We start from the raw sequence: 12,392 nt of genomic DNA, 5'->3' as shown, positions 1-12,392 counted from the left end.
TGGTTTAAGCATGTTTTTACCTTTTTTCTTTTTTTATATTTTCATTCTTTTTATTGTTTTTGTTGTTGTTGTTTTAACCATGTTTTTAATTGCTCATTGAAGCATTTTTATCTTGGCTGCTTTAAAATCCTTGTCAGATGATTCTGACATCTGTATCATCTCAGTGTGTCACCTATTATCCTTTTTTAAATTCACTTTGAGATCTTCCTGGTTCTTGGTATAATAAGTGATTTTCAACTGAAATCTGGGTATTTTCACATTGTTATGAGACTCTGAATCTTAGTTAAGCCTTCTCTTTTTGCTGCGGCTTTTTTCTTTTTTTTTTTTTTAACAGAGTGTTGCTCTGTCACTTAGGCTGGAGTGCAGTGGTGCAATCTCAGATCACTGCAACCTCCACCTCCTGGGTGCAAATGATTCTCATGCCTCAGCCTCCCAAGTAGCTGGGATTACAGGTGCGCATCACCATGCCCAGTTAATTTTTGTATTTTTAGTAGAGACGGGGTTTCACCATGTTGGCCAGGCTGGTCTTGAACTCCTGATCCCAGGTCAAGACCAACCTGGTCAATATGGCAAAACCCCGCCTCGGCCTCCCAAAGTGCTGGGATCATAGGCGTGAACCACTGCATCCGGCTATTTGGAAAAATTTTTTTGTAGAGACAATTGCTGTGTTGCCGAGGCTGCTCTCAAACTCCTAGGCTTGAACAGTTCTTCCACCTTGGCCTTCCAAAGTGCTGGGATTACAGGCATGAACCACCTCGCCCAGCCAAGAGATTATTTTTAAATTTTTATTTCTCTTTGAGACAGGGTCTCACTTTGTTGCCCAGGCTGGAGTGCTGTGGTGCCATTTCAGCTCACTGCGACCTCTACCTCCCAGATTCAAGCAATCCTCCTGCCTCAGCCTCTGGAGTAGCTGGGACTACAGGTATGCCCCACCACTCCTGGCTAAATTTTTTTTTTTTTTGGAGATGGGGTTCACCATGTTGGCCAGGCTGGTCTTGAACTCCTGACCTCAGGTGATCTGCCTGCCTCGAGCTCCCAAAATGCTGGGATTACAGGTGTGAGCCACTGGAGTTAGTGAGATTAATTTTTTAAGTTAAATTACATCAAATTAATTTGTAATTTTCCACAGGAAGTTTTCAGTGCAGCCCTATGCACACCTGATGCTCTCAATTTAGTTGTGACAATAGATAAATCCTGCAACAAATCTGACATCCCTTGACCAAAAGCAAGTATGAAAACTTTTTGACATAATATCTAGTTTAAATTTTACCTTTGTTCCAGAATGTTTATCTCTGATAACATCCATCTGTCTCTTAAATAGTTCTAATACAGCATTGTAGACCAGTTCATATTGTTCCTGAAGAGCATCACAACCCAGAACAAATGAAAACAAAAACAAAAAAATTGGTGAACTACAGGACCAGATTTGAGGAATATGAACACCAATCAAATCCTAATATAGCAGACCCAAAAGGATGATCAGCATGTTATTAAATTTACTAACAATGCCTTATGCTTACGTAGTTCACTTCAGATTTCAAAGCACTTTGATGCTGCTGAAAATAGCTAAATATTTGATACGCCTCTAACTAATGTACAAGAATCTTATGACTTGTTTCTTTTATGTTCTAACCCTACTTTCTTATCTTTCTCTCCACCATCATTTCTCTAATTCTGTTTCCCTTGCTCACATTAAAAAAAATTATTTCATTCTAGATGGATTTTTTGTAAGCAACCTTCATCTTTTCTGGAAAAAGAGATAGTGGTTGGTGTATAGATAGATAACTTCAATGTCTATGCTTTAATTTGGTCCTCACAATTGCTCTATAAAGTAGATAAGCTATTTATACCTATTTACAAACAGTTTATCCCAGGTCATTCAGAAGGAATTTCCAGGACTTGGCTTAGAAACTTAATTTCCACACTCTTAGTTCAGTGCATTTAGATAAAGTTGCTAAAATTTTGTCCTAGTAAAGATACCAAAGAAAAGTAAACCACTAAATAAGGTTTTGAAATTTGTGGTTACAAAAGGATTTCACCATAGAGAAATGAGACCTCTACTATTACAAGGTTTATGAGTTATTACTACTCTGTTTTTGCCTGTACTTGCTCAAGCACTTAATTTTGAACCTACTTTTTATCTGAAAGGGCCTAATCAGGGTTTTACCTGAAAGGGCCTATTCAGGGTTTTCCCTGACACTTTACACATTTCTATACAAATAAAGAACAATTTTTTTTCAAAGATAATTTTAGCAGGAAACAATGCAGAGTCTATATCATTTAACACAGCCATGAGTATGCTCTTTATTTATTTATTTCTTTTTTTTGAGACACGGTCTCACCGTGTTGCCCAGGCTGGAGTGCAGTGATGCAATCTCGGCTTACTGCAGCCTCGACCTCCCAGGCTCAAGTGATGCTCCCACCTCAGTCTCCCAAGTAAGTCGGGACTGCAGGCACCTGCCACTACACCCTGCTAATTTTTGTAGAGACAGGGTCTCACTATGTTGCCCAGGCTGGTTTTGAACTCCTGAGCTCAAGCTATCCACCTGCCTCAGCCTCCCAAAGTGTGGAGATTATAGGCGTGAGCCACCACATCTGGCTAATTTTTTTAAGAAAGAAAAATCAGGGCCGGGCATGGTGGCTCACGCCTGTAATTCCAGCACTTTGGGAGGCCAAGGTGGGCAGATCACAAAATCAGGAGTTCAAGACCAGCCTGGCCAGCATGGTGAAACCCCATCTCCACTAAAAATACAAAAAAAATTAGCTGGGCATGGTGACGCGTGCCTGTAGTCCCACCTACTCGGGAGGCTGAGGCAGAAGACTTGCTTGAACCCGGCAGGCAGAAGTTGCTGTGAGCCAAGATCGCACCATTGCACTCCAGCCTGATTGACAGTGTGAAACTCCATCTCAAAAAAAAAAAAAGAAAGAAAGAAAGAAAAAGAAAAATCAGACAGGAAGCTCTCATCTGGTTACAGTGCCATTTCCTGGTTAGAGTAGTGTCAGAAAAAACAGCTACAACTGTCAAGTTCAGTTAGTTGTTTGATAATGCCAAAATGTGAAGGCTTTTTCAGCTGTCTTCCAACTCTTAAAAGTAGGCCTGAAATGGAATTTGTTTTTGAAATGGGGTATGGTTTTATTAAATTAGTATTGCTATTTATATAACTAGGTTCCATACTTCTGGAATCTTTATGCATTTACATGGATCAGCCTTCTTTCAAGTCTGACAGCATTAAACCAGCTAATGCTTTCATTTCACATAAGCTTTCTCCCTCACAGGTTGAATATAGAAAACACCTACATTCAACACATGAAAGTTATTTTTTCCACCAGCTATTAGTGGAAAATCTGTGCAGGCCAAACAGTTTTATATTATAATAGCTCTTTATTTTATCCCTTTAATTCACAACTTCTAGACTAAAATATCTGAATTGCCATTGTCAGTTGTTTTATCTCTAAAACTATTTGCAACTTCATTTGTAAGTGTTTTGAACACTTTAAGGTCTTGCTATTTAAGTAGTTAAAAGCAGTTCTAACAAATTACACAAAAGTTCCTGTTAATAAACATCAATACACGTTTGATGAATGAATGAGTCAATTCTAAATTCTATATTAAAAATGAAGACCACTTAGAAAACTAAAACTATTGGGTAAAACTATTCGTGTAGAAATACGGGTGAAATTAATATTGTAGACAGTGAGAGATTTGGGCTAGAAAAAGGGAAGAGCATTCCTAATGGAGTGAACAAGTGTGGGTATTCTGGGGTAGGTTAAAAGATTGTGATACATAAATAGAATGTGACTGTAATTTTTTTTTTTTTTTTTGAGACAGAGTCTCACTCTGTTGCCCAGGCTGGAGTGCAGTCGTGTGATCTCGGCCCACTGCAACTTCCACCTCGCAGGCTCAAGCATTTCTCCCACCTCAGCCTCCCGAGTAGCTGGGATTAGCAGGTGCCTGCCACCATATCCAGCTAATTTTTTTATTTTTAGTAGAGACAGGGTTTCAGCATATTGGTCAGGCTGGTCTCGAACTCCTGACCTCAGGTGATCCACCCACCTCGGCCTCCCAAAGTGCTGGGATTACAGGTGTCAGCCACCGCACCCAGCCCAATTTTTTTTTTTTTTTTGAGTATGCATGCAATAAGAATCAGGAGAAACTATAGAAAAATAGTAATAGTGGCTATCTGTAGGTAATAGGAATATGGTTTTTATTTTTCAGTGTTTCCTAAAATGAGCACATAGACTGAATTCTCCATATTCTGTTACCACATCCTGAGGTAGAAATTACAAATCCCTGATTTTCTATGCTTTCAGAGATGAATTTTATCACTACAAAATTTCAAATTAACATGACCTAGCTATTTCAAGTCCACAAGTCAGTTTGTTGAATACTTTTACAACATCCTTTGTAAGGAATTAAGTAATATTACATCAGCATCTTAATATTTTCTGAACAGACAGTAAAATAAGGAATGAAAGGAATTTGACCCAGGACAAGGGATACAGGAAAAATATTGGAATATTCAGAGTTAGAGAAAATGGCAATGGACTCTAGAGCACGTAATGGTAAATTGGTGTTATATCTGAGCAGTCAGCTGTTTTTGGATGCCTCACCATTAAACATAGAGATGGAGCAAGACTCAGACACATGTTCTGATCCATTCACTATAGTTCATACCTGCGTTTGAACTAATGAAGGCCTCTGTGTCCGCATTTCCCGGATCAAACTGAAAACACTGAAGTTCTCAGGAATTACCTATCAAATTAAAGGGGAAAATATTCCTTTCAATATTTTGTTAACAAATTATTGCTACTTTTTCATAGTCTTGTACTTCCATGGCATCTGCTCTTTTAACATGGGGTAATATCAGAAAGATGATGCATTTTTAAAACAAATGAGGTTTCTTATCACTTGCAACATGATTTAGAGCCTGGTATTTTCCCTAGAAAAGACTAAAGAAACTCTTCAGAATGATTTCACACGGTGTAACCAAATGTCTAAAACTATAGATATAACGAGGGACAGTATTCAGTAGATGCACAAGTATGAGAGTTGCATAAAATAAAAGAGGTTGGTAGATGGGTCTAAAGGCCATATTTTAAACTTCCCATTTCCTATTAGACATTAAAAAATGATTTATAGATTGGAATGCAAAGTATGATTGCAGTAAGTTGAGTCCATCTATTAAAGCAGTTTGGGTAAAGGAAGGGTAACTATATAATTTAGGACAGTGGTCCTCAAACTTTATCATGCATCACAATCACCTGGACAGCTTGCTGGGCCCCCATCTCTAGAGATATGATTCAATTCAATGGGGTGGGGCCCAGTAATTTGCCTTCACCTTAGGTTAGGTGCACCTAACACCCTTGGGGTTCAACCCCTACACTATTGGAATCTCCAAAGATTGGAAAACAAACATTAAAGGATATATAAATTACAGACTTCCTGGGAGTCTGAAAAAGTAGAAATAGAAATATTTGACCTATTTTCAGTATTTCACAAGAACTAACAGAAATTATATGTCTACTAAAACAGCTGCACAAGCTAAGTGAAATACCTAGTTTCCTTGGGTTTTGATTTTTGCTTTTTGTTTTTTTTGTTTTGTTTTGTTTTTGAAATGGAGTATCACTCTTGTTACCCAGGCTGGAGTGCAACAGCGCAATCTCAGCTCACTGCAGCCTCTGTCTCCCGGGTTCAAGCGATTCTCCTGCCTCAGCCTCCTGAGTAGCTAGGAAAACAGGCATGTGCCACCAGGCCCGGCTAATTTTGTATTTTTAGTAGAGACAGGGTTTCTCCATGTTGGTCAGGCTGGTCTTGAACTCCCAACCTCAGGTGATCTGCCCACCTTAGCCTCCCAAAGTGCTGAGATTACAGGCATGAGCCACTGCAACCAGCCAAGTTTCCTTGGTTTTGATTAGAATTGTCAACTCAGAATGGCAACAGTAGAACAGTGATATCTGGTAAAATATAATGTGAGCCACATATGTGATTTTAAATTTTTTTTCTTTTTCTTTTTTTTTTTTGAGAAGGAGTTTCACTTTTGTTGCCCAAGCTGGAGTACAATGGCACGATCTTGGCTCACTGCAACCTCCACCTCCCAGGTTCAAGTGATTCTCCTGTCTCAGCCTCCCGAGTAGCTGGTATTACAGGCATGCACCACCACACCTGGCTAATTTTGTATTTTTAGTAGAGACAGGGTTTCACCATGTTGGTCAGGCTGGTCTTGAACTCCTAACTTTAGGTGATTGGCCTGCCTCGGCCTCCCAAAGTGCTGGGATTACAGTGTGAGCCACCATGCCCGGCCAAAAATTTCTTTCTTTTCCTTTATTTATTTTATTTTTATTTTTATTTATTTTTATTTTTTGAGACGGAGTCTCTCTCTGTTGCCCAGGCTGGAGTACAGTGGCTCAATCTCTGCTCACTGCAACCTCCACCTCCCGAGTTCAAGCAATTCTCCTGCTTCAGCCTCCTGAGTAGCTGGGATTACAGGCACATGCCACCACGCCTGACTAATTTTTTTTGCTTTTTTTTTTTTTTTTTTTTTTTGAGACAGAGTCTCGCTCTGTCACCTAAGCTGGAGTGCAGTGGTGAGATCTTGGCTCACTGCAAGCTCCACTTCCTCGGTTCAAGCCATTCTCCCGCCTCAGCCTCCTGAGTAGCAGGGACTACAGGTGTCCACCACCACGCCTGGCTAATTTTTTTGTATTTTTAGTAGAGACAGGGTTTCACCATGTTAGCCAGGATGGTCTCAATCTCCTGACCTCGTGATCCACCTGCCTCGGCCTCCCAAAGTGCTGGGATTACAGGCGTGAGCCACCGTGCCCAGCCTAAATTTTCAAATAGACACATTCAAAAATGAAAAGAGGTGAAATTAATTTTAATAACATATCTTAGCCCAATATATATTGCATTTCTAACAAGTTCTCAGGTGATGCTGATGCTTCTTGTCTAGGGACCACCCTTTAAGACCCACCTACCTGGGAACTAATTTAATCATCTGACAGAGTGGGTCTACAAGTACATTTTCTAGAAAAGATGAATCATGAAGATAGATGTTTTGAAAAACCAAACAATTACTAAGTATGAAAGCAGTAGACTAAGCAAATGGGAAGTGCCTGCTGAGAGAAACTCACCCCATCTTTTAGCAACATCCATGTATAATCAATAGCACAAATAACACCAGTCCTTCCACAGCCAGCACTGAAATGAAAGATCACAGTAGCATGTATGCATGTATACCTAGAGAGAATGGACCATTGACAGTAGCTGGAAAATTTCACCAACAGATTTGGGGAAGAAGATGCCTGGGGACAATTAAACTTTCCAAACCCCACCATTTCCCAGAGCCCATTTGTCATGCAAGAGGTCCTAGGCAACATTTCAGAGCAAGAGTCTCTAGAACTGTACTACTCACAAGTAACTTATCAGAAAAACATGAATTTAATGCTTAGGTTGAATTTCTTATCGTTTGTTTCTGCTATTAACCTTTTCCCCTTTCAATTACAGAGTCCTGGCCAGACTCTGACATTTGGTTCATTTTGGGTAGAAGGTTTATATATAGTGTCATACCTGCAGTGAATGCATATGGGAACACTGTCATCCTCTTGGTAACAACGTACATCCCAGATGAGCTCAAGAATAGGGTCTATAGATGAAGGTACATCATGGTCTGGCCAATTCTTGTAATGAAACTGGTAGATAGTTCGAGTTTCCTATAAAAAGCAGCCAGACAGGAGGAGAAGAGGGGCAAGGGCTGAAAAACCACCTATTGGGTACTATGCTCACTACCTGGGTGATGGGATTATTCAGTGGCATGCATGTAACAAACGTGCACATTTATGCCCTTGTGTCTTATATTCATAAGATTAAAGTTGAAGCTGGGTGTGGTGGCTTACGCCTGTAATCCTAGCACTTTGGGAGGCTGAAGCAGGCAGATTACTTGAGGTCAGGAGTTCAAGACCAGCCTGGCCAACATGGGGAAACCCTGTCTCTACTAAAAATACAAAAATTAGCCAGGCATGGTGGTGAGCACCTGTAGTCCCAGCTACTGGGGAGGCCACGGCACGAGAGTTGCTTGGACCCAGGAGGCTCAGATTGCAGTAAACCAAGATTGCACCACTGCACACTCCACACTCCAGCCTGGGTGACAGAGCGAGACTCTGTCTCAAAAAAAAAAAAAAGTTGAAATTATTTTAAAAATAGCCAGGATAATAAGACAACACGTGGTTAGAACTCCACCTCATTATACCAAGACATCAGTCTGGCATACTAAGTTGTATCTATATCCTTTTTGAAATTTATTCTGGTTTCTTCTCTATAGATCTCAGGTGACCAGATGCTTTCTGAAAACCATTAAAAGTGATTTCAGGTCACTTACTATTGGTTTGTCCCCATCTGCCCCATTCACAAGAGGAAATAGCTGGATATGAAAATAGTTCAAACCAGTGTTTCCCAACTGGTATGCCTCAAATGTTTCACAATCATGCTGATATATTAAATCTTTTTGCCTTAGAGAAGCTGGGCAGGGCCTAGGGCAGCCTAAGCTCTCAAACTGGTCCCCAGTCTCTATGCACTGTTCAGCTTCTGTTTACCCTACAGATATTATCATTTTATATGTGTGCCATGGTATAGAATAGATTGAAGACATATTATAACAATGGTCTCTTCTTTTTTTCTTCTTCTTTGAGACACAGTCTTGCTCTGTCACCCAGGCTGCAGTGCAGTGGCACCATCTCAGTTCACTGCAACCTCCGCCTCCAGGGCTTAAATGATTTCTCCTGCCTAAGCCTCCTGACTAGCTGGAACCACAGGCATGCACCACCATGCCCAGCTAATTTTTTGTGTGTTTTTAGTAGAGACAGGTTTTTGCCATGTTGGCCAGGCTCAAAGTTCTCTTGAATATGAAGACTCATTCACGACATCAAAGACCCTACCACTCCCCATTGTCTTATGCCCAGCCTGAGCTACACACGTCTATATTTACTTGCCTGATCTCTATAGGCTTTTGAGTTTATCATTCTTATTTTATACTTACACTATTGAACTTAACTTTTAGAGTCCTGATTATATAATCAGATTTCCTTTTTTCAGCTTCCTAAAAAGAAAAAGAAGACTCAAGTATTAGTGATTGCAAAGACAAGCTCTCTGTAAGGTAGACCCTGGAGGCTTTACTCAGACATGAGAACAGACATTACACTTACACAGGATACAGAGAAAGGGCCAAATTCCAGCTGCATCTCTCCTGGCTCAGCCCAGTAGCGCTCACACTTTTTCTGTTGCACAAAGCAGAATACAGTGATTTCCTTCCATATATTCTAGTCTCTTCGGGGGAATAAAACCCACTCTCTCATTTGGAAGCAAATTCAGCTCTATGTCCTTCACCTTAGGTTAGGTGCGTCTAACCCCTTTGGGCTTCAACCCCTACATTATTGGAATCTCCAAAGATGGGAAAACAAACGTTAAAGGATATATAAATTACAGACTTCCTGGGAGTCTGAAAAAGTAGAAATAGAAATCTTTGACCTATTTTTAGTATTTCACAAGAACTAACAGAAATCATATGTCTACTAAAACAGCTGCACAAGCTAAGTGAAATACCTAGTTTCCTTGGTTTTGATTAGAATTGTCAACTCAGAATGGCAACAGTAGAACACTGATATCCAGTAAAAATATAATGTGAGCCACAAATGTAATTTTAAATTTTCAAATAGACATATTAAAAAATGAAAAGAGGTGAAATTAATTTTAATAACATATCTTAGCCCAATATATCAAAACATTTTGACATGTAACCAATATAAAATAATTATCAGATATTTGGCATTTTTTACTAAGTCTTCAAAATCCAGTGTATATTTTGTATTTATAGCTAATCTCAAGTAGGATGCCAAATTTTGGAAATATTTTATTTCCATTTAGATTTAATAAAACTTACATTTGAAAAATTTTCACATACTCAAAACAGCTTTCCGATAACTCAATTGCATGTCAGTTTTTAAGTTTAAATCAATTAAAATAATTGAGTTCCCCAGTCTCATTAGCCATATTTTCAATGCTCAATAGCTGTATGTGGCTGGTGGATGCAATATTGGACAGCACAGGATTAAAAGCTCCGGCTGGCAGTTAAAGATATCTAATTAACAGAAATGGGCAAGTGATTTGTTAATCTTAAAAGCATACCTTGTTTTTAACTGTAAAACATAGGGTCTACTGAGAAAACAAATAAATAGGATTCTTAGGAGGAAAAAAAAAAAAAATCCCCTGAGAATCACGTGGCATTCCCAAACTGAAAACTAGGAAGATGACATAAGTTTTATCTAGGTACACTCAGGTAAGTTCTGCTGCCAATTTCCCTCTCCTTTTTCTTCTTCCCTTTGTTTTAAGGTCAGCAGGTGGTAGAAAGTAACTTACCTTTCCCATTTCATACTCCATGCATGCCATAACAATGATCTGGGGGATGAAATAGATAGAAACTTAAACATTCATATATAGTTAGAGCAGTTAATACATGGATTCCAGAGTCAGAAAGTATTAACCGTGCTTTTTTCTGTTTTGTCGTTTTTTTTAACCAAAAAATAAAACCTGGTGACTTATAAAATATTGCTGTTACTCTTCATTCTGACAATACTTCCCCTTTCTCTGTTCAGACCAGTAATCTTGTTACCAAATGAGCCTGTCAAGGTAAGAACTTCCTAATTTTTAAATTTATTTTTATTTTTTTTTTAAACTTATTTATTTTTGAGACAGGGTCTCATTCTGTCACCCAGGCTGGAGTGCTATGGCACAATCTTAGCTTACTGCAGTCTCAACCTCATGGGCTCAAGCGATCCTCCCACATCAGCTTCCTCAGTAGCTGGGACTATAGGGACACACCACCACTCCCAACTAATTTTTGTATTTTTTGTAGAGACAGGGTTTTGCCATGTTGCCCAGGCTGGTCTAGAACCCCTAGGCTCAAGCTACCCACCCCCTTGGCCTCCCAGAGTACACCTGGCTGAGCACTTTCATTTCCTTGGACAAGAATGGCATTGTGATTCTGACTAAAAGATGCCTGAACCCTGAAGTTCCACGGACCGATTTTTTAAAAGCACTGTTTTTAATAAAGTAGAGAATAAAGTAACAAAAGCAACACCATACTTACAAGGACACTATATTCCCAAATCATCCTCCAGAAGTCCAGGAGGGTTGTAGATAAAGGACCCTGGGTGGCAATATAAGCCTTGGGTCCATAAACTCCCTAAAGGGGAACAGAAATTACATGGGGTGACTACAAATAATATCCTGTTCTCACCTAGTCCTCCCCTTCCTTTTTTTTTTTTTTTTTTTTTTTTGAGATGGTCTCACTGTGTTACCCAGGCTGGAGTATAGTGGCATAATCACAGCTCACTGCAGCCTTGACCTCCTGGCCTCAAGCAATCCCCTTACCTCAGCCTCTCCAGTAGCTGGGACTACAAGCGCATGCCACCACATCTGGCTAATTTTTTAACTTTTTGTTGAGATGGGGTCTCATATGTTGCCCAGGCTGGTCTCAAATTCTTGGGTTCAAGTGATCTTTCCACCTCAGCCTCCCAAAGTGCTGGGATTACAGGCATGAGCCACTGAGTCCAGCCAGCCCTCCCCTTTTTTTAGGTATCTAGAGAAATGTGGAATGCTTTTATTTTCTTTCACTGTACCTTAATGAAGTTGGCATTGATGTAGCTGGAATCCTCATCAGAGGTTATCAGGGATAGTTCTACCCGGCTATAATCATCTATAATACAAAAGACAGACATAGTACAATTAAGAGGGCTTAGTCAGCAGATTTAAATCAGGGCCTAACACTGTGAATAGTGTATGCTCGTGAATGAATGAATGAATATTCTTTTGCAGTCATAAATAGTACAAACTAAGTTGTCAATGCCATGTTCCAAGATCAGGATCAGTAAGCAATGGGTACAAAGAGATAGTAATGATTGAGTTTGGGAGAAAGTATGAGTTTATAGAGAGAAATGGAACTTACAGGGCAAAATATCCTTATATCTGTTTTTCTTGATATTCTTGGGCTTCTCAGCCACAGCTGTAGGATAGGTTTTTTCTGCCTTGTACTTGGTAGATTGCCTTTTCAGCTTCTGTAATAAGATTCCAAGAATAATTAATCTTCCTAGAGAAATGAGGTAAGAAGCTATCTCTAAAGAGCTTTCCTTTTCCACTGGCAAAACATTCTACCTCAACCCTTTTATTATCTTCTGGTTCTGACTCCATTCAGGACAGAGCTGCAGAGCATAAGGAGACCTGAGTTCAGTGACATTTGGGGAAGTGAAAAGATCACACTTACTGCAGCTGAGCCATAGATAGCGTGAACTTAAAGGTGAAACTTGTGAATATTTTCAGAACCAAATATCTTCTGGAAGCAAGC

General features: G+C 39.6%; 1 protein-coding gene across 9 annotated transcripts in view; it reads right to left on the bottom strand.

Annotated features, from left to right (window-relative positions):
- The window catches only part of PTPN22 (protein tyrosine phosphatase non-receptor type 22), a 57,476-nt gene that overhangs the window by 32,742 nt on the left and 12,342 nt on the right, over positions 1-12,392 (bottom strand). For 7 of the 9 annotated variants that reach the window (XM_054463587.2, XM_054463559.2, XM_054463577.2 and 4 more), the window contains exons 2-11: positions 11,997-12,105; positions 11,671-11,747; positions 11,139-11,234; positions 10,409-10,447; positions 9,199-9,270; positions 9,033-9,092; positions 7,568-7,710; positions 7,132-7,198; positions 4,676-4,753; positions 1,271-1,357 (exon numbers count right to left, since the gene is read on the bottom strand). In XM_054463587.2, coding sequence (XP_054319562.1) covers positions 1,271-1,357; positions 4,676-4,753; positions 7,132-7,198; positions 7,568-7,710; positions 9,033-9,092; positions 9,199-9,270; positions 10,409-10,447; positions 11,139-11,234; positions 11,671-11,747; positions 11,997-12,105 — 828 coding nt within the window. The remainder of the gene's footprint in view (positions 1-1,270; positions 1,358-4,675; positions 4,754-7,131; positions 7,199-7,567; positions 7,711-9,032; positions 9,093-9,198; positions 9,271-10,408; positions 10,448-11,138; positions 11,235-11,670; positions 11,748-11,996; positions 12,106-12,392) is intronic. The other 2 variants (XM_063651826.1, XM_063651817.1) reach the window with 1 other exon arrangement.

The sequence above is a fragment of the Pongo pygmaeus genome, chromosome 1 (genome assembly GCF_028885625.2).
Source record: "Pongo pygmaeus isolate AG05252 chromosome 1, NHGRI_mPonPyg2-v2.0_pri, whole genome shotgun sequence".
In the NCBI taxonomy this organism is placed as follows: domain Eukaryota; kingdom Metazoa; phylum Chordata; class Mammalia; order Primates; family Hominidae; genus Pongo; species Pongo pygmaeus.
This window is presented reverse-complemented; position numbering and strand designations above follow the sequence as displayed.